A 23,061-nucleotide genomic window follows, 5' to 3' on the forward strand; every position below is an offset into this window, starting at 1 on the left:
TTAAAGGCATGCCTGGGTAAAACATTTACTACCCTTTAGTTTCTATTTAAACAAAAATGTTTTGAACAAGTTTAACCATATGGTTTACTGTCATTGACACAGTTTTGTTTGTAATTTGTCTGTGCAGTATTTCTATTGTCCTTGCCCATAGTCTGAGGAGAAGCATTCGGGAAGATTTTCATGATACATGTACATGGTACTTGTATCTATGACAATAAACTTGAAACTGATGCATGAATTAAGTCAAATTTAAAACATGAATATCTGTCAAAAATCTAAATTGTTATTTTTTTGTATCAAAGCATTCTGTTGCCAGTTCTGTTGAGTCACAAGATTTATAATAATAATAAAAAATGGGGGTTGATTAAAGTATGACAAAATACGAAACGAGTAGAGAAGAACTGAAATCACCAGACAGGAAGTCAAGATAGTGGTTAGTGTGACACAGAAATACGATAAAACGAAACCTGTGCTCTCCCCACAAAAAGTGGTCATTTAAATATTGTATAACAGCCTAAAAGACAACACTAACCCAACCACCAGTGACTTTATTCATAAATACAGGAGTAACACAGGAACAATGACAAATTCAACATACTTAAAAACTTATTAATCTTTTCAAAGTGCTATTTGGTCTGTTCTTGTAACTACAAACAAAAGCAATACCTATAAAATTCAATTTGATACCAGTTTTTAAAAAAAATGCTTAAAATGTGCAAGACAAAAAGACAAAAAAAAAAAAAAAAAAAATATTCTGTTTGCAAGAATGTAAGGCATTGATGGTCGTTGCTTCGCGACTGGGGCCTTATTCAAAAGTGGCGTTTCCGATCCATCGCAGGTTAAATTTCAGTTCATTTCAATTCCATTTCAGTCCAACAGTCCCAGGACCGAAATGTAGGTATTGCCATCAGTATCCACAAAGCAATCAGTTTTATTGCAGCCTCATGACCACTCTAGACCTCACATCACTCCAAGTAACTTAATGACTCATGCTCCTTGGTAAAACCTTTGCCAAAAGTTGGCATAAAGATCAGCTGGCTGCTATTTACTTAAATGGCTCTTGCGACAGAAAAGTAAGCATAGACACATTAGAGAATGTCCAAGTAAAACTAGAACAAAAGTTAGTGCTGCAACAAGGTATTTTGGAGCAAAGGCATAGAGATGAGATTCTGTTTTGCAAAGCAGGTAGTTTGTGCTGTTATACTGGATATGTTAATCATATATAAAATAGGTTTAGATGGTTTTAACACCTGATGTAAAGGCCACCCTTGGGCATTAAAAAAGTAGAGCTGATGCATCACAGATGCTATTATGCAGTGCATTAAAAAGTATACACTGTACATTCTATGAACTGCGCAGTCTCAGAGTCCAGCTCCAGTTCTGTGACTTTTGTACACCTGCGTGTTTTGTCAAGTGGAAAGGCTGGGCGGCAGCAAAAATCACTCAAGCTCCTTTTGAAACCACAGAAACGGAGGTGAGGGCAACAACACGCAGTATCCTTTCCCCAACTAAAGAGGAAACAGCGTTGTCCGAACTCTCCAGTAGTGGTGCTCTACGCTGGTGAATCATCTACGGCTCATTTCTCGCTGCCGGCTTGCCGGTCCCCCTCCTGCGTTGATGCCAGAACCACCGTTGCTGTCGCAACTCTCTTCATACGTGGGAGGGGGCTCTGCAACAGGGAGCACATACATTATACCATAAAACCAACTGGGAATAACAAGGACAATTCCACAATCTTACCACCATCCAAAGCATCGGGGCAGGAGATCTGCCAGAGCAAAACCCCAAAGTCTCTGTTTCTGACCTGTCATGGCGTTCTAATCTACCACTGGTTTGAATGGACAACTTTGTGAGACTGAGCTCTCCTATAAACTAACTTTTGCACAGTGTGCTTGACAGAAGACTGCATGCACTACTTTACTTTGCAGACTCTCTCATTGATCTACAGCAATGCGATGTCTAAGGAAGTCACCTTGTGGGTACCCCGCGGTGCTGTACTCCGGAGGCAGGATGAGTGGGCTCACAGTGCGGACGGGTGTGGAATTCCCTTCGGAGAAGATTGGCGCGGTGGGTCCCGTGGACACGTGGGACAAGGGCCCAGAGGTGGCTGAGGTGCCACGTTGCAGCTGGGCTTGAGTGCAAACCTGACTGGGTGTGTGTGTGAAAGAGCTGGGTGACATGACCGGTTGGCAGCCCCAGGGGTCTTGCTGGGAGTGGTTCTTGGTGGAGACTTCCTGCGTGGCGATACCCGCTGCTACTAAAGATACTGCTTCTTCGGCGGGGGGGGCAGTGGGAGCCACCCCATGGGACCTGGACCTGGGCAGTGGAACTGGGGCTGGTGTCGTGCATGGGGCCGGGGTGGGTAGGACTGGTTGCACGGGAGTCCTGGGGGTGCAGGAGACTGGTATGTTTCCAATATAGATGGGAAGTCTTACTGACACCTCAGGTGATTTTACAGACACCTGCAGGGGGGCAGAATGAGAAAGCTTTCTCTGACTAAACCATTTTTTTCAAATGTCATTTGTAATATAAAATTCACCTTGAATTTTTATCATCAGTTTACATAAGAAAAAACAGGCACCGAGAGCAACACTACACAAAGTAGTTTACAAAAATGAGGCATGCAAATTTGCAGTGTAATCTTTGCAATTAACCGCAGCTGAAATCCAAAATACATAAGGTTTCATAATGAACTGATAAGTTGCAATTTTCCCCCCCCAAAACAAAAAAAGAAACCATTAGTGCTCAGTGATACACAGGAGACACTTTCCAATAACACTGCTGACCTGGACGAAGTAGTCTATAGTGATGAGATTACAGCCCGCGAGCCCTGACTGGGGGAGGGCTGGCACAATGATCTGCTCCTTCCACTCGACGTTCTTGCCCGCTTTGACCCCTGCGCCCTCCACTTCCGCGACCATTCTCTCATCACAGGTGGGACGCTTAGTCTTGTAAGTCACTTTCTACAAGGGAGTTATAGAGACATTAGGTCGAAACACACTGCTGACGCTGAGGATTTTTGCCAGTTGTGCAGTTCTCTCGGTTTCATCTAGTTCAGGACACCGTGAGTGCGGCATTCTTTTAAACGTCCACTATGAGCCCGTACCTGCATGAGACTGGCTACCATGTAGCCCGTGTCCTTGCCAGACATGTTTTGAATATGAGCAGTCAGTTTGATGACCTGGCCAGGAGTGTAGCCTCGCATGTCACTCTGAGCCTTTAACACGATCGTCCCCGTCTTCACCAGAAGATACGTGAACTTCTTTGTTGTCTGAGCCGAGCTGGGTTGCTGTAGAGATGAGGAGAAATATCCTCAAAGGCTAGAATATAATACCAATCACAATTCTGAGCATGTGTCATGCCGGTTCCCAAACACTCAAATTGGTTGCATTTTGCTTAATATTAAAAATCAATTTGTTTACCTTTATTTGTGAGAGTATAGAGTATCGTTATAGCGTAAGCATCTATAAGAGTTTTGATGATAAAGAAAAAACAAAAATCAATAGTCAGGCCTAAGAAATTGCTAGTGTGGTTCAAAACGTAGTCATGGGTTCTGCAAGCTGACAAGTTGAGCAGAAGGCTGGCAACTGGATGGAAAATCTAAAGGAATGGCCAAGTCATTATTACAATGATCTTTATCTCTTTCATTCTCCATTTAAAATGTTTGCGCTCATCATATGAAACATATGAACAAACATACGAAATCCACGTAAGTGGTACCGATACGTACGTCCACTGTTGTGACTTTTTTGCCCTGTATTACTGTAACTGATTTGTGAGCTGCATAATATTTTTTTGGTTAAAAAACAAAGCATTCACATGTTTTTGATACCATATAAACATTTGCAAAAATACGATAAATTATTGTATGTGTGATTCTGTAGCTGCATGAATTTTTCATTAAAAAAAATTAAATGTGCATATATTTTATAGAGCTCAGAAGTGAAAAGTTGCCATTTCCTATACGTTTACTGTAAATGTATTACACCATAATATAAGTGTTTTCAGATCTTCTCAGCACACTTTCCAGATGTCCAACTGCATGTCAGCACAGCTCCTTCTAATACTAATAAGCTCCTATTGTTCATTCCATTCCATATTTGTAGGGCTTCATTATGGGAGCACTACAATAGTCCCGTGTGAAGTGTTTTTTCCTCTCTCCCAACTGTCTAACCTGCTAGATACAAAACCATCAATTCAATCTTTGCGAGTGCATAGTATTTCTGCATTATTCTATATTTACTAGAGAATACTAGGAAATACTGTGGTATTCTTCACTATTCAAATTGTCCTGCCAGAAGTGTTGAATTACCAACTAACATTTTTACATGATGTAAAATCCAGTTGTGTTAGAATATCAGAGGTACTGGAAAAGACTTTAAAGGCGAAATCTGAGGACCGCGCAAAGGTAGGTTCAGGTAGGTGTTTTCATGAACCCTACTACCTCAATGTGAGCCACTTCGTTGAGGTTGAGGTGCCTGAGCAGGAAGAAGACCATCTGGGTCTCGTAGTCCTTAGAAAAGCGAGGAGTGTCTATGGTGGCTTTCAGTCTGTAAACAATCTTTCCAAATGCCCCCTCATAGGACGTTGGAGCAGAAACTAGATGTGGAGATGACACACAAGAGATCTTGGCACACGGGAAACTAGACACAGCTCATCATAATACACAGTATACACTATGATTCTAAACCCTCTTAAAGGTTTGGCAAATCTCTAATGTCTTACGCACGTAACGTTTCGAAAGACGGCACTTGAAACACGAAACACAGTATTTTTCCCAACTTTTAAAAGGTCTATATTTCTCAAACGAACCTACTAGACACTTATTAGTAATTACATGCAGTCTGTTGTGTTGCCCTTTACGTTCCCTTCTCAGACGGGTTCAGAGAACTAGATGTAAGAGCAGAAAGTACTACATGTTACATATGCGTTCGTGTTAGTTATAACAATAATCCACAGGATAACAGCCTCTGGGGGTCAGAGGGCAGCTGACTGCCCACCACTTGACTTGGTTAGTATTATACGCAAAAAAAAAAAAAAAGCTTTAAAGTGTTTTGAAATCCACACTTTTACAAAAGTATTGTGCATGTGGTGTATGGCTGTATATTTTACACAATGCCGACTGACAAAGAACTAGAAACCAGCAAGGTGTAAGACATCACCTCATCACATGACAACTATCATGATCGAATGGGGTCAGCTACTGTACTGTCCATTATCCAAAAGGACGAGCTGATTTCTCTCTATGAGAAAAACATTAGCCAAATAGCTTAACTAGCACTTAACCCGCGCTACAGTCATGTAAAACATCTGGCCAAAGCTCACTAAGAGCAGTGGTTAAACACCACCCACCTCTATTAAAGGCAAAAATGTCAAGCTGTAAAAAACATCACGTAGACCTATTTTAAATCCATTCTAACTACTAAAAGCTGGTTTAGTGCTAAAGATAAATTTCGGTTACAGTCACCGACTGACTTGTCACAGTACCGGAACAAGGGCCTCTTTTATTCCAGTGAAACGCGGTTCTGCCAGAAATTGAGTTATTCCCGTCAACGGCACCACGAGACACTGTCACTTCTTAACAAGGGGGAATGCAGAAGAACAAGTCTGCCCAGACGTATCAGATAACATCATCTCACCTGGAATGAGAAACTGAAATGGAAGACTATGTTCTCCTTTTGTTAACGTGCCTGGAGGGAACAATGCAATAAGAAAAGAAGAAAAATTAGCCTGAAAACTCTTGTCTTTGATTATCAGCATATGGCTTTCACTCTATTAATGACAGCACTAGGTAAGATGTTTCTTTGTTCTGATTTATTTTTCTTGCCTTATGCTTGTGTTAAAGCGCTGTGTCATTGTGTGAGAAGAGAGCTCTATAAAAATAAACTGAAATTGAATGACTCAGACATGTCCAGAGATTGTTTTCTCATAATTTTATAATGAAACACGGGGGGGAATGCCGTTAGCTAAATTTCGAAAAGTTTGAAAGAAACAGAGCAAGAAAGGAAATTAACACCCCAGAGAATTGAGATGACACTTGACAATCATGACAAAATATACACTGTTCTCCAGGTTAATCAGTAATCTCTACAAGTTGTGTACCTTTATAATAATAAAAAAAAAAAAAAAAACATTGCCGAAAAAACTCAAAAGGAAATAAACATTATTCTTTACACATGAGAAACGCCTTTCTTCTTCCTATACAGCTAGTTGAATGCCAAACTTGAAATTTCTTGTAAATATTTTGAATGAGCTTAACTGTACAGGTCATGCGGCGGCTAATGATGTAGACCTGGAGCTCAAATTTCTACAGATCTCTTGCTGTGCGTAACTTAATTTGCTCCAGTAAAATATCTACCCGTATAAACAGGTGATAACAATGACAGGTATAACTGAAAATGTGTATCGCCTTGTCTCAATTCGGGTAATGCATTCCACAGACGTCTTCAATTGATCGGTGGCGTCCGCCTCTGCCAATCTGAACGACAGGACGACCTACCTTTATCCGCCAATGACAGCGTGCTGCTGAAGTACTGCTCCTGCAGGTCCCAGGTGGTGTCATTCATCCGGCTGGACACGCCGCAGGTGCCCAGGCAGTTCACCTTGACAGCTGCACAGAGAAACACAGGTTACAGCACCCCCCCATTGAAAGCACCGCTCTTAGTCCCAGTATTTTTACTGAATTCAGATACATGCTTTTTCCAGGTCATTCTAGCACATATATTTAGATAAGCAAAAGCACAATACTGATTGAAAAGTAAAAACCCTAACTATAATGGGCTTGTGTAATAGAAGGTTACTGCACTGAAGAGAGAATTAAAATTTTTAAACCCCTTATACCACACACACACGTTGAAACCGCATGTCCCAAGAGGGGTCGCAGTGAACCGGAGCCTAACCCGGCAACACAGGGCGCAAGGCTGGAGGAGGAGGGGACACACCCAGGACGGGACGCCAGTCCGCCACAAGGCGCCTCAAGTGGGACTCGAACCCCAGACCCACCAGAGACCAGGACCCGGTCAAATCCGCTGCGTCATCACACCCCCCTCCCCTCATACTAGACTTTCCTAAATCTAGAAGTCAACGGGTATTGATGGTCATTGCTGTGCAGGCACAGAGCAAATATGTGTGTCTCAAATGATTATTAATATTTCAGGGTGAGCTCAACTTTCACCGAACAGATACATTTCAACAGCAAACAACACGTTCAGTGAACCATTCCAGGTCCTCCTCCCTATTAACTCGGTGGAGGTGGACAGTGTAAATAATGCGGTCCAGCACATCAATTCCTTACTGACACTATTTGTGAAAGTAGAGGGAAAAAAAGTACAAAAATATCAAAGGCAACACTTATTTATATCTTTACTTAATAATAAATAATAGAGGAAAAAAAATGAAGTCCCACACAGTAGTATATAGAAGCTTTAAAATGTAATAAATAAGATCACTGATTGACATCTCACATAAAGACTTATTGCACTGGTATATTTCATTCACTAGTGCCTGACAATGTTTATCTAGTTTCCTGTGATTTGCATTCATTTTGGAGCCGTTCCATGAAATTTTCTTTTCACTGCAGAGTGGATGAGCTGAACAGGTAATTAAGAGGTTTGTCAGGTTCTGACACTTTTCCCATTTCCACCCCTGCAAACCTTGAGCACATGAGCAGCATCACGGCACAACCGCCCACCTCTTTATTTACAGTTCACATCTCGGGGAGGGGCGGGGGAAACGCGCATACGCACACACAAAACTGACCACTGAAGAAAACAGCCGACGCGCGAGAGCGATCATCGCGGCCTTCGCGTGGACGACTCATTTAGGTTTCGGCTCCAAACGACAGGCTGACGCAAAGCTGGTGCCGCAGTCTGAGCGCTGCACAGCGCTCTACAGATAGCTCAACCATCAACCCGAGCTATGAAGACCACCAATATTCTCTACGATCTTCAGAGAGCTCCATGCTTCGGACCATCATAACAACGCATCAAACGTTCCCTGCGAAGCGGTGCATTCACGGTCATTCCTTCCAGCTTCCAGAGGCAGGATTTTAGGGAGACAATAAGGACACCGTAACGTGCCACTGTACGTGAACACGGAGGCAAGAACTCTTTCGCTCACGTGACCCTCCGAAAGCAGGAGCCACACTTAGTCGGTCAGCAGTGAACTCGGGTGCTGCACCGAGTAACGGCGGAGCCTCGAGGGCCTGGGCTGTGTGACTGGACGTGGGCTCCACCCAATTTAGTCTACAACGGAATTTCTACTTTAACCCAGTTTTCACATTCCATTACTAACCATCCTCTGGTTTCCTCCCGCAGGCCAAAGACATGTTTCGGGTGGATATGTGGCTAAATGGTTCATAAAGTGCAAGTGCGTGGGTTACATTGCTCTGCTTTGTGGGTGGGTGGGTGCATAACTAAGTCGCTTACTGTAATGTGTCTATCATAGTCACCTTGGATGGTGTCAGCTAAATACTATTATTATTAGTAGTAGTAATAAGAAATAAGCGTAAATTCAGGGTTCCACAGAGTGTAGGTTAGTTCATTGTAATGCTGGTACTGGATGGAGAGGGATGATATTTTTAAAGAGGTTTATTAGAAAAACAACCACATGCACACCCCTATTTAATAAATTAAAAAAATTATAAAAAAAAAAATCCTCCGCCATTCTTCCTCACGCTATCCCCCTTACCGAGCGCAGCAATCTTTCTTTCTCAAACACAAAAAGCTATCTGACAACCGAAACCGCACGTCATATAATTGTATAATTTTGGAAACAAATTATAAACGTGTTAATACCAATTCAGTCAATCCAAAACAACTTGAAACATGAATGATCTTACAACAGCAGCAGCAGTTTATCTGGAAACGTAAGTGCTGTGAAACAAAAGTAAATCCCCGCTGCTTCGATCTTCACGAAACCGCAACGGGGTGTCGGATGTTGTGTAGCTTTGCGGAATAACTGCACTCATTTCCTCTGTCGCTCAAGGAGGTCAGAATGGCAACGCAAAACAAAATCTCAAAACAGCACGAACACACAAGAAGCAAAATTTTTTAACTTTCGACATATTCTTTTTAAAAAGACATATATAGTGCACACTATATATTATACGTATATGACATATAGAACTATATAAAATATATGCATATATACTACAGATGCAAACAAGGTTATGCATAAGTAAACATATGAAAAGTCTCTTTAGAAACCATTCTTAAAGTTGTCCATTAGAAAGTAGAGCTGGGCTGGATAAAAGGAATTGGCCCAAAGCTCTTGGTCTTATTTTTCAGAAACACAAACACTGCTGAATGGACCTTTCAAAGTACACAGTAAACAAAAACAGTGGCGCCCCATACTGCAGCTGTACTGGGAATCTCTGCAGGGGTCGGAAGCCACACAAAGCACGGAGGGGGACCCGCTCTGCTGGCTGAGAAGCTGCCAAGGCTTGGCACAGGATGCCGTGTCTCTGGGATGATCAGCTAAAAAAAAAAAAAAGGGAGCACCACTCTGCCTTCTAGTCATTTCCATAGGCCTCAAATGATCCAAGCCATCTGAACACTTTGAATTCTACATCAGTGCAGCTGGTTGGTAGTCAAACAACCAGTTATGGTCAGAATATCCCATCAAGACAGTAGGCTAATAAAAGAAATGTTACATATTTAAAGCTGTTAATTACCTTCCAGCTTGTTGCCTTCACTATAAATAAACAGGGTATACTGTGTACTCTAAAAGCAGCAGAGCAGAAACTGCTGCGATCCAGTCAGACAGCGCATGAAGAACAGATGGGTCTGGTGGTCCTTCCCGCAGCCTTTTGAAACTGAACCAATGAGGCAGAATAAAATAAAAATTATTTTTTGTAAGAGCACACACCTCACACCCGTGTTCATGGAACACAGAAGCACTAACAGCTGACATACACAGAAAACAGATTCACTCCTCCTGAAAACTTTATTATTATTACTATTACTACTATTATTAATTTAGCTTCTTCCAAAGTGACTTACAATGAGAAGTTTTTATGCTATTTACAATTAACTGATTTATTCAGCTGGGTGATTTCATTTGAGCAACTGAGAATAAGTACCTTGGTCAAGGGTACTACAGCAGGAGCAGGATTCAAACCTGGGTCCTCCGCATCCTTACAAAACTATAAACACGCAAGTATTTACTCAGCTATTTACATCGACAGTCAGGCCAAGAGCTCAGCCCAAAGTCCCAGAGTTCCAGTGTTGAAAGTCCTTTAGCTAACCTTCAGCCAAAGATGTCTGTACGGCACCAATAAACACGTGCGACTAAACCTTACCTAAGTGAAAGACATAGGCAGTGATCTTATTATTAACTTTAAATCATAAACATCCATGCGCCAAATTGATCAAATGTCTCCATCCAGGGTATACCATGTCTCACACCCTAGCCTCCCGGGGCACAATTCAAAACCACCGTGACGCTGCATCGGACAAGTGCTCACTATCAACAAACGAACGAACGAATCAAAATATACAACTAAAGGCAAGCTAGAAAATTTTACTTCCAATATTATAAATCATGTTAGTGCTTTCATAGTCATGAATGAAAATATATTTCATTTTTGCATTTTAACTGATCTTAAGTGACATTTTTCATCTTTTTAGCAACTATTTTTTCCCCCATAACAAATAATGGTTAAAGTTGACACCTTCACAACAGGAATTTGTCCAACGAGAGTGATTTCACTGAACGAATTAACGCCCGTGAGAGGAACGACTACAGTAAAAGTGCTGCATAACGCCAATTCAGTAATGAACAAAACCAGAACGGGGGGGAACAGAAGAAAAATGGATATTCATCTCATAACAGCAGAGAAAAAAAAATTCATAGAAATTGGTAGACAATGGCGGCAACATCTAAGGTATAGTAAATGAGTGCCGTTACTATAAACACATGGGGTAAAGGCAGTACTGCAACACTAGCAGCTACACAGGCGACGTAACCCAGCTGTGCACCCAGACCACGCAACAGCAGCACGGCAAACAGAAGCCGTATAAAGTGGTTACGTTTTACTTGTTTGGGTTAGCCGTTTGCACCACACCCTTAAACAACTGCCACTGCGACTTCCTCTCTTTCCAGATAGCATTTGATTCTCCAAAAAAAACCCAGAATCAGTTACTGCGAGGCCTCGAACAGTGAACTGCACAGCACTGCTACCTCCATGGACTACGGTAGAACTACAACTGGCACCGTTTTCACTTGGCTCTTTGATAGAAAGAGCGCTGCGCATCACCTTCAATCTTATTTAATCTTATTTAACGCTGAGCAGCTTTAAGAAGTTTCTCAATTAAGTGCGGCCTCCCGCCCAGCGAGCGGCAAGACGCTGCGTCCGCGTCCCGCGCAACACCCCGGACTCCTTCCAAGTCATCTGAAAACTAGAACCATCAAGTTCACCAAACGTGCCAGGCAGCAGCGCTCCTCTCCAACGCGCACTGTCCGGGGCGCCGGCACAAGCATCGACCAACAGTGTTTCTTTCCCCTCGGCAGAGCCGCACGCAAACCGGGCCTTAAAAATTACACGTAACCAGCCTACATGACGCGCTAAACATTTCAAATGTCGCCAAGTGCGGCATGTGTTATGCTCCAAGCAAGCACTTCCTTTTCTCAAGAAAGCGTTTATATCCAAAAGATCTCGCTATAAACACCCAGAGACCGGAGCAGATGCAACAGACACCAGTGTTGAACTTACTGAAGTAGCTATAGCTCATGGCGGTTTAAACATTCGCTAAGAGCAACGGAAGGGACTGGCAGCTTCTTTCTTTCAAAAAAAGGCTAAAACGATAAAATGCAAACGCATCGCTACAGTTCGGTGAACCAGGGCACCGTCATAAAACCGACCCGAATCCACCACCGCACAGTTGAGGCTTGTGGAGCGGAGTCACGGCAATCTTTCAGACCGGAAACAGTCCGCGAGGAAGTAAAGAGCCATGAGAAAAACGTACGAGTTGCTATGTGGCTCATCGTCTGGATAACCATCTACCAGAAAGCTTTGAAGACAACCAAAAAACTGCTGAACTACATGACACCCCAGGCATAAGGCTGGGTTACTAGACCCTCTTCTGTTGAAATCTAGCATCAGATCTCCAAATGGAGGGTCAAGCAGCTCACAGGCATTTCCAACTCAGACAAAATTTACAACAATCCACACAGCAGACTAAACAAAATTACCACGTTCTGCGCCTAGGCACAGACAGACAATCACGCTCTGGCTTTACATTAGTTAAATTCATTCTAATCTCCGACCAAAACGTTAAATAAATTGCAAAAAAATTAAGGATGCCAGACAGACAATTTTCTCCATGCATGATGTTTACAAAAACATTGTCTGATACTGTTTGCAAAGTGTTTGCCGTTAAGCTTGAATTTAACCACACTTCCTTCAGTTGGCCAAGAAAAGAGTTTTATTCACTGTGACTGGCAGGCGAGTTCTCGTGTAAGAGCGCTTGCTGTTGATTAGCATCAGAGTTAACACATCTAGGTGATATAAACTGCGATGGGTTGGAGTCACATTCAGAGTGCGCCCCGTGTAGCCAGGACCCTATGGATAAGCTCCGGACCACGGTGACTCTGCAATGGATCAGCTGCACTGATGTAGAACCTGAAGTGTTCGGATGGCTTGGGTCACTTAAGCCTGTGGAAATGACTAGAAGGCAGAAAGTGTTGCTACCTTTTTTAAAGTGGTTATCAACAGTGAGCGAGAGAACGAGGTTATATACGCTGTGGCTACAAGCATTTCCACAGATACAAACATGCCGATTTCCCATGTGTCCAAAACAAATAATAGTTTTCATACGGGGTTACCTATGTCACTGTTTGTGTGGGAACTAACACCAAATGTCCACCCTCAACAGGGTATGAATTAATTAAATGTTAAACAAAGAGCTGTTATGACAGTCAAATACACACACACACCGTCGGGGTCACAGGGAGCTGGAGCCTATCCGGCAACACAGGGCATGAGGCTGGAGGGGGAGGGGGACACACCCAGGACGGGACGCCAGTCCATCACAAGGCACCCCAAACGGGACTCGAACCCCAGACCCACCAGAGAGCAGGACCCGGGCCAACCCACTGCGCCCCCTTGACAGTCAAATATTCAAGCAGAAAAAAAGAAACAGCAAGTTAAAAATTAAGAAACCTAAAATATGTAGCAGACTCAGGAATTTGTTTGGCACACCACTGTTTGGCATCACTACTACTCAACCCTGATGCCCAATTTCCATTTTAGTTAATGAAGATATGGCACCTTTCAATGTCATACTTGTGTGTGTGTGTGTATAACAACTCCTGCAACGTACTGCTTTTTTCTGATGAACGAAGTCAATATGCATTCTGAGACCCCAAAACGGACAACAGAGAAGTTCAGAAGAAACACTGAATCAAGGTGCACCCAAAATTCAAGCGGGTTTCCCCAGATGGCACACATGCAGCGATCTGCAGGCAAATGCCAGCAGGAGATCCCTCCACTGGGCCCACGTCATGGTGGCCAGGGCCCAGCAAGGATTACGACTATAGCTGGAAACTGCACAGCTGCCAAGGAAAGGTCACTGGAGTTCATTTCCAGCATGGAAACCACCCCCCACCCCCCCAACCCCCATCCACTACCTTCTCAGATCGCACCATCAATACATGCCTTCCTTCAAAAATAGCATGGGCTCTATAATACCTTCTAATATTCTGTGCTCAAAAGGTCAGCCATGGACTTCAGTGAGTTGACATTTTGATCCAAAATGCTATAAGACTGCAACTTTGTGACCACTGAGAGAAATCACCTCGGAAAATGTCTTTCCTCTGTAAGCCTGCGAACCCAAGCAGGAAAGCGGAAAGGTTTTGTGAAGGGAGCAACCTGATGTGGGGGGATAAAGGAACATTGATCGTCAGCCACGGTGACATGGCCTATTCAGCAACCCTCAGGTTGCTAACATTCAAATGGTCACCGTATTCCGTCACCCAACTTCAAATGCACCAGTGAATGAACCTGAAAGCAAATAAAAATGCAAAACCTTTAGACATAATATGCATATATGTTGTCTTAAACATGAGTGCAGCACAAACGCACTGCGCTCAGCACCGCTGCCGACTGACCGCATCGCCTTGTCGTTCCGTGGGGTTTTGTGACGCTATGTTGTCTGCAGATCAAGTAGTCCGTTGCGTCACGGCCCAGGAGGTAGTGCACTTTGTTCTCTTCGGAACATTTCTATGAAGTGTGCAATGGCAATTAAGTGAACCTTGAATGCGGTCCAAGGTTTTACAGCAAGCTGTCGGACACGCAGTAGGCGATACTTGAATTCATCGACATTAAGGAATGACCACAAAAACCACAGCCGGACCCAGGAGAGAGGTGTGCCCACACAGCTTGAGGACTGTGCACCGCTCACCATGACATGGGCCCAATGGAGGGATCTCCAGCAATCTGCGCTCTCGCACTCAACGCGACACGACTCAACATTCAAGAAACACGTGAGGGCAGGTAGCCTGTGTCTTACGTGCACTGACAAACACAGCGGCTAAAAAACTGCCCTATGACCACGCACCAAGACAAAATTCGAAATTTCACAACACAAATGTGGGTTTCGTTTTAATATTTATAGAATAATACGAACAACCACTACTTTGTTTACATCTCCACATTTAAGAATGATTTTCATTAATGAGCTGACCGAGTGCAAGCACTAGCGCGGCACTAATACTTTGATATTTAATTGGTTTGCTCTTTACCTGTATATCAAATGCCATAAACCGATGGGTTACAATGGTGCATTCTACAGGCCTAAACCTGCCGTTTTAATAAAAACCGGTAAAACTGTACATATCTGGTAAAGTTCTATGCAGCAACTTGTGTGATGAACATCGGTGATTATGGTGATGGAAAAACTGTACTTAGTCACATCTGCAGCTTTGTCTCTTTCTCCTAATGTAATGATCACGTTGTATTTTCTATGAGATGTATGTCGCTTTGGAAAAAAGCATCTGCTAAATGATTAAATGTACATGTAATAAATGTACTAATAACAAAGACTTTATCCAGGAACTGAAAATCATTGTGTGCTGTTAATGGGTAAAAGACTGAGAACAACCAAGGCACATACACAGCTTCTTATTAGAGCATTGAACTAATCCAAGTCACAGAAAATAGAAAATGTATTCTGTAACACTAACACCATTTCCCATCACACTATGCAGCTGCTGTTCCACTAAAACACACTCAAAACCAATTACAATATTGATAATTGAAAGCAATTACCCTGACTGTTAGACTGATTGACAAATCGTAATATAATTATAAAGAATGACAATATGATAAGAACCTATAAATAAAATCTGCGAGAATATTCTATGACTTATATGACACTTTGGAGAAAATCTGCTAAATGAATAAATAAAATCTAGGAGCAAAGAGTGATGTTTTCAGGAGATTTCTGCAAGCAAAGAAAGCTGAATTGCATCACTATTTTCATGAAGGAGCATTAACTCTATTTATATGCTGTCCTGCCAAACAAATAAGGTTAACTTCTCTATTTTCACAGTGGCCCTGAGCCACTGGCAAATCATCATCTCTTTAACACCTTAACACCAAATCAACAGTGGGGGGGGGGGGGGGGGGGGGGGGACTCAAACTGGGTGAGAAGCTAATGAATCAAGGCTCATCTGATGAAACTGCTGAAGTGCTTATAAATGTATTAATTTAAAAAAGTTTTTTGTTGGAAAAAATTTTTCATCAACAGGCTCCAAACATACCTTGGGACAATAAACCTATAATAATCAAAGGTGATAACTGGAAGACACAATCAGCCATGATTTGCAGGAGTAAATATCAATAAAGTGCAGCATGATTAATGCTTCCGGTGTTTCGAAACAACTGAGGGAAAAGCAGTTTTAGTGGCTCTAGCACACGAACGCCAACAAGAATATGACGAGAGCAGCACCGGTGTCTGCGGGTCAGTCACTTCCACACAGAGTTCTTGCAGTTTCACGACGGACGTTCCGAATCCTGGCTGGACACATTACCTTTTAAGAGCGATTCCAGTGTAAGTATGGTGCTGTTCAAACTGTGTGACATTTCAGCCAATTAAGACTAAAAAAAGTGAACATAAATAGCTGTTTCCACAGAATATAGAATACCTGACAGAAAATACCACACTGCAGTTCAGGAACATTTAGTCATTTTCAGGTGTCACAAGGATTACAAGGTATACGCGGCAAGTATGGGCACCACCGATATAAAAAATGTTGAGTCACTGTTGGGCAAGTTGGTTTCTCGGAGCAACAACTTGCAGTTTGTACTGGTTCAACGGGTGTGCGAGTTTCGCTGCATGAAAGTACGTCATCGTGTCGTAACCCAATCCCGAGAATACACCCTGCATAATATCCACAGGATCTGCCCTTATCTTAGTAGGAACTCTACACAACTCCTGGTCCAGGCCAAGGCGATACCCCGTCTGGAACACAGCAGCTCTCCCCTGTCTGGTCTTCCCGTCTCTGCCATCAGACCTCCCCAGCTGATACACAACACTGCTGCACGAATCGTGTTCGACCTACCGAAGAGTTCCCACATACCCCTCTTCCTCGTCTCTCTCCATTGGCTTCATGTAGCTCTCCACATGGAGATCAAGACTCCGGTTACGGCCTACAAAATCAACAATGGATCCGGTTCCCGATACCTACGAGTACCAATTGCGCTATGCTCCAGCCAGACAGCTATACACCACCACCTCTGGTCACATGGTGGTCCCAAATCAAAAGCCCAAAGGAATGATCTCACTTTCTCATTCAGATGTGCTGAATCTCTAAACATTCAAGAAGGGTCTCAAAATGCATCTTTTTCGGACTCGCTTCTTCCCTGATCACGTACGTGCTGAGCAAACATGTTATCTTTTGACAAAAAACACTGTATGTGCCTGCTCGTGTGATGTGTACTGGTTTACGAGGTGGTACAAGAACAAATTGACTGTGCTCAAGAATCACGTGTCTGCATGTAGACCTCTCCGTCTGTCGGTGTAATGCGCTCTTGTATCGTTTTCCGAAATCTGTCTTGCTTTGGAGAGAAGCTAAATGAATAAATATAAATGTATCACCGTTGCCACATCCCCGCAGTGGACAGTGCCAGCGCAAAGGGTTTCAAAATTAATCACGTTCCTCCATTTCCAATAAACGTGCTTTAATGGGATGGCACAGTGAGTAGTGCTGCTGTCTCGCAGCGCCTGGGTGGTGCGAGAGGACGTGGGTTTGATCCCCGCTCAGTCTGTGTGGAGTTTGCATGTTCTCTCCGTGTCTGTGTGGGATTCCTCTGAGTGCTCTGGTTTCCTCCCACAGTCCAAAGACATGCTGTTCAGGTTCCCCATAGTGTGTGAGTGAGAGAGAGAGTGTGTTCCACTGATGTATGGATGAGTGACCCAGTGCAAGTAATGTCAACCATATAGTCTGCATTCAAACAGCATTTGCTGCAACCAGAACATCAGAACTGTGAAACCTCAAATTAGAAATCATGTCAGCCATCCAGTCTCGGCTTTTCAAGTCACATGTGAAACTCAGGAAATTGGTACTGGCTTTTAGACAAACAACAATTCAGTTCTTCCTCAATGTACTTACAGATAAGGTGCCTCGGCACAGGTTGGAATCCAGCAGTGTGTTTTAGGAATGAAACCAAGTACTGACATGATAAGGTTTTTGTAGGCCTACTTCCAGGATTAAAAACATAACTTCTGAACTGACTTGCACAAACACATCCTGAGCGGCCTTTCCAACCGCATACGCAGCAGGCTCAACTAAAACGCAAATGTGATATACCACACTGCTGTACCAGTGCAGAGAAGGAATTGTGGGCAAGGAAAACTAGAACCAATTTTAGATTTTTCTCCATCCTTTGTTCTCCTCCAATCATTAAGTCCACGAGTTCTTCAAATTGACACGAGTAAACATGCAAAGAGAGTTTCACAAGAAGATTGCCTTATTTGGGTTGATTAACTGAAACAAAAAAAAGCTTACAGATTATCCTTTTCTCTTCACACATGGAAGGTGTTTCTGGAATTTTTTGTTTGTGTATTATGACTGGCAGTCGGCAGATTACTTGGAAGCCGTAATGCAGAGGAACATCATGACGTGCTACACCTGGTGTACCTTACCCTCTTTATCAATACATATTGTGGTCTTAGGTCCTTGACTTCCAAGAATATACAGGAAAGGTGACTCAGATCCCAGCTGTAAAATTCACAAATCATGCCATGGAGCAAATTATGAGTTTCTTCTTAGTCAGCTGGGTTTCTCTGTCCTGCGTTTAAAGAGCACTAACCTTAATGGTTAATGCCTAAACTCTGAAAGAGTCTATTAGTTACTGTCAGCAATGCCCTGTCTGTCTCTGCCTTTAAATCCAGGCTACAGACTTACATGTTCACTGTGGCATATAAATAACCAGTGTAATTCTTGTTGGCTGTCCTTTTTTCTTTCTGTATTAACCTCTCCAACCATATTAAGTCATCATTTACTATCAATTTCCTTCTTGTTGAGCACTGTTTCACTCAACAAGGAGGCCAGCCAGCCGTGATACCAGCACTCCATGCTGACTGAAGCTGATGACCGCCTGCCATGATGGACGTGACATGTCTATGTGAACTGAGACATGAAGTTAACGCTCATCTACAACGTGATTACTAGATGTAAATTGACTTAAGTCTTTTTTAATCGAGAATGCCCAGGAGGGGTGGGCAGCCACTGGTACTTGAACCCCCAGAGGATTTCTTTTCCCTCAGCTTTCAGTTGGGAGTTTTTTGTTCCTTTCCTCCATGGCCAGTAGGCATACTTAAAACTTTAATAACTGCATGGATAATGTATTACTCTAGTATAAAGTCAACTGTCTTGTTTGTCTTATGCCTTTGTTCAGAGCTCTATGTCACTGCGTGAGAAGAGCACTCTATAAAAATAGATTGAAGTGAATTACAGGCAGTCCCCGGGTTACGAACAAGTCCCGTGTCCTCAGTCTGTCTTTAAGTCGGAACAGTTAGATGTGGTGGGTATCTAACATCAGTTGGTCAAATGTTTCTTACTATATCGTATACCTTTTTAAGCATAAAAAACATTAAACACTTTAATATAACAATACAATAAAAATAATACAATGTAATAATAATTATAACAACAATAACTAATAAATGTAAATACAGTATTTATAATAGAAAGAGACATACAACGAGATCATAATGAATGTGACTACCGTCATGATGAACAGAGGATACGGAGGAGGCTGGACCCAAGTGCAGGAATGTTTATTCAGAGCCAAAGGATAAGACATGTTCTTGTGGTCGGGGACGAACAAATGGACGGTCGATCAACCAGCAAACTGAACAGAGACGAGGATCCGAAATTGCGGACGAGAGACAAGGTGGCGGTCGTTATCAAAGAGACGTGGAACGGGACTGGAGAACGATGAGGGACAGGACTTCCACAGAGGTTGAGAAGTGTCTAGGTGAGTGCTCTCTCAGGGAAAGAGAAAGAGAGTGTGCACGCGCAAAATATTAAAGAAACTTTAATGTTCGCTTTTCCAGTGTTCGTTGGCGTTTCACCTTTCGCTTTACTATTTCCACTTTAGTTTCAATCGTGATCGTTTCCCTTTTCTTGGATGCATCACCATCATTTGTATCACATTTACTCTTTGGTGCCACGGTTAGGTGGGTAACAACAAAAAAATGAAAGCCAAATACAGCAACACAAGACACTTAACGGGAAAAGAACGAAGTCTGTCCTACCTCGGGCTCACGCGCCCCACCCAAGAGCCAACGAACCACTGCAGACGTGCAATTTTAATGCGCGCCGCAATGTAGCGTCTGTTTGGAATTACGAACCATGGTACGTACAGTAACTCGAATTTTTGAATAGGCTTCATTATGAAGTTTTCGCTCGATTTTTACTGAAGGGTGACAAAAAATTAACTTTGGGTCAGTAAGGGGTTTGTTCCCAACTACAGTTTGTACGTAAGTCGGACGTTTGTAACTCGAGGACTGCCTGTAAACTGAATAGTGGCGAGGCCTGCATCGACAGGCAAACTCAGTTCATTTCCGGTTTTACAAACTATAATAGACAACCCATTAACCGCAGACTTCAGTAAGCGATCGCGCAACATAAATAACTGCCAGTGTGACCACACAACTGTAAAATGCCTTCAAGCAAAAACGCAAAACACATTTAGAAGTTCCACAGCACGATCCTGTCCTGCGGGCAGAAAACCAGCTCTGCTGATACCAAAGCAACGTTTACATTCTTTCCAGCAACATCAGGCATTTCAAAGGACAACTTCGCCTGGCTTCGAATACACCTGAAAACAGATGTGCATTCCCACGTACGAAAGGCAGGCTAGTAGTAGCAGGGTGGTCAAGGCCACAGCCTCAGAACTTGGAAGGTGAGTTTCGGGTCTACTGCAAAAATCTTGAACTGGACGCTTAACGCGAAATGGTTCGAAGAAACACCTGCTGGACACATCGACAAAATTTATTTAGAAAGAAGGAGCCGGCAAAACTGTAAAAAAATGATAAGTTACGAAACATGGAACAATTTTCTTCGCCAAACATTCAGAGCAGTTTCTTGCAGCACAAAGCCAAGGCAATCATGAACTCTTCATAAACTAGTAACACGGAAACACGAGAAGCCTCAAGCCTGTGCTGTCTGCGGGCATCGGAGGACGTCCCTGGGATACCGGCGCGTGCCTGGAACCGCAGAGGCCCCCGAGGATAAAGATCAATACTTTCCTTCATAAAAACATGTCACGAAAAAAAAAAAAAAAACGTGTACTGGGATTTAATTACTTGTGATGGGTGCCGTGGGGTACAAAGCTCGTCGTCATCATCACAATCGGCTGCTTTGTTGCTTAGGATGAGAAGCTGGTAAACAGAAGAGAGAAGTTGCAGCACTGAAGAGGAAGAAAGTACCTATGAAGCACACACACTGAGGACTAATATAAAGCGCACACACACAAAAGATTCCACAGACCACAGACACACACTAACTTAGGACATCTAATTTATTACAAAGCGCACACACACACAAAGAAAGGACTCCAGGACAGTCAGGCAGAAAAAGTGAGACACGTTGCGCTGAGAGGGGAGAACAGCTATGATCGCTGTGTGTGTGTGTGTGTGTGTGTGAGAGAGACCTTTGCTCACACGATCATCAGCCGAAGCACATCATGATGTAGCTCCATTCACATTCGGTCGGGCTCCTACAGGAATATTCAGTTTTTTTTTTTTTTTTTTTTTTTGTCTCCGTGTATTTCCTTTTTGACTAATTTAAGTAATTTAAGAACTAGAAAACACGTGCTCCGTTTTAAAAGTGAAACACGCTTTCGTGTAGATCATCTTCTTGGATCTCGCTAAGTTCAGATCGACAACACGCGGCTCTTTTCACAAAACGTACGACCAACTTAAGTTTTACTCAGGGAGGAATGCGGAACGCACGGCACTGAAAATTAAAGACATTATGATCATGTACTGTGTCACTGAAGGCGGAACTGCCTGCTCCGGGGAAAGTAACACACACGACACGAGTCGAGTTTTTCCTCCTCCTCCTCGTACCTTTACACTGCAGAGGCTGGCCCAACACGATCCTCACAGAGCCAGAAATGGACTCCCCGGGGCTGTACACAGTTTTGTTGTTGGTGAAAGAGATGCCGAACTCCTGGAGCTTCCCCATCGCCTTCCCGCAGCTCTCGCTTCCCACGAAGCGCAACAAACAAAGCGAGAGTCCTTCTGCCAGCCGGGTTCCCACCTGCTGCCTCCGCCTTCCTCCCGTGGTGACGTCACAGAGTGGGTGTGGCTACCCTCTTCTCTCGCGCTCTCATTTACGGGGCACGTTGCGAGGCCCAGCCTCTAACCACTGCGCCACCTGCTGTTGCAAAACGATGAAACCTCTGTTCCCCCTGCGTTTCTTTTGAGAAACTTGCAAAGAGACTATATATTTCTCTTTATAATGCAACTGTTTGACCTTTTTAACGAGTGCAAATATGCACAGGAGCGTTCGTTTTTGTTTAAAGGGTACAGTACTAATTTATTACCACATTTTCAGCGCTGCCCTGATATCATTTTAATTGTGTGAAACACTGACACAATTTTGTTTTTATAATTACGTCAGTAGGGTAGCTAATACTGTTAGGTGACAGTCTGTCCTGTACATCATTTCATGGTACTGTAAGTGATGGAGTACATTCGCACCAGAAGGACGACAGGTTACTGACCAAATGGCAAACAAGTTGCCTAAGCCTTTAACCCGCCGTGTCCAGAACATTGCATATACTCATACGAGCTGCTTGCCTCCTCAAAGGCACAACTTATTTATACCACCTTTATTTATGGGCTAAAAAAAGGAGTCGAGGTGGTACGCAAAGCATTTTAGGCTGGTAAATCTTCACCACAGTGGCAAACTCATTTTCTTGAGTGCTGGTTTACCATCCACTTCCGGCATCACTGCGTGCTGTGCATTAAAAACACACTTTTCCCTGTGAAATATTGCCGGTCAGGATCATTTCTGAAGCCTTACACCCACTGGCTCTCAAAGTGCACTTTAAGGATATATGAGATGCCTAGAAACATTGTATTCCTATTTAGATCAAATCTTCTCATTGCATTTCTGCTATGTAGCGAGAAAGTTGTCTTTCTCAAAGGATCCAATATTAACAATGTTTTAGATTATTGGTAGTCTGCAGTGCTATGTAGGATTTATGGAGTTCTTTAGTTCACTCAGTATATGGAGGCCCTTATTGTAAAGTCTTTAGAGCCAGTCCTATAACATATTCCAGTACCATCCAGTTCTGTTTTGATGCATCTTTATTTTTTTCAATAACTACGCATCCTTCTTTGTGATCCACAGTGCGCTCACAGCGCCATCTATAGGTCACTGTCAGATTTGATCGCTCTGGTGGCTGCGGTAGGGCGGCAGTCTAATTGATAATATTTTGTTAAAAATTCATTTTTAATTGGTTAAAGCATTTAAAACAATTCCCTTCACTGCTGTAAGATTATGTCACACAATTACCACCTGCAATAGCACTGTAAAAAG

The 23,061-nt window shown here is 43.0% G+C and overlaps 1 protein-coding gene across 1 annotated transcript; it reads right to left on the reverse strand.

Moving 5' to 3' along the window:
* Positions 1 to 719: 719 nt before the first annotated feature.
* On the reverse strand, positions 720 to 21,782 carry arrdc1a (arrestin domain containing 1a). Its single transcript, XM_018759428.2, has 8 exons — positions 21,582 to 21,782; positions 6,500 to 6,610; positions 5,640 to 5,690; positions 4,445 to 4,599; positions 3,107 to 3,289; positions 2,787 to 2,963; positions 1,973 to 2,462; positions 720 to 1,669 (listed from the first exon to the last, which is right to left on the reverse strand). Exons 1-8 carry the CDS (start codon positions 21,697 to 21,699, stop codon positions 1,566 to 1,568), a joined length of 1,389 nt encoding a protein of 462 aa, XP_018614944.1. The 5' UTR covers positions 21,700 to 21,782; the 3' UTR covers positions 720 to 1,565.
* Positions 21,783 to 23,061: the final 1,279 nt, after the last annotated feature.

Source organism: Scleropages formosus, chromosome 17 (assembly GCF_900964775.1).
Source record: "Scleropages formosus chromosome 17, fSclFor1.1, whole genome shotgun sequence".
NCBI lineage: Eukaryota > Metazoa > Chordata > Actinopteri > Osteoglossiformes > Osteoglossidae > Scleropages > Scleropages formosus.

Bases quoted from the DNA above. Each gene is read 5' to 3' on its own strand.
- arrdc1a (XM_018759428.2), bottom strand. From the start codon at position 21,699: ATGGGGAAGCTCCAGGAGTTCGGCATCTCTTTCACCAACAACAAAACT. The intron at 2,964-3,106 runs GTACGGGCTCAT...ACTCCCTTGTAG, and splicing joins TGGTAGCCAGTCTCATGCAG to AAAGTGACTTACAAGACTAA. The intron at 2,463-2,786 runs GTCAGCAGTGTT...GCCCCCCTGCAG, and splicing joins CTATAGACTACTTCGTCCAG to GTGTCTGTAAAATCACCTGA.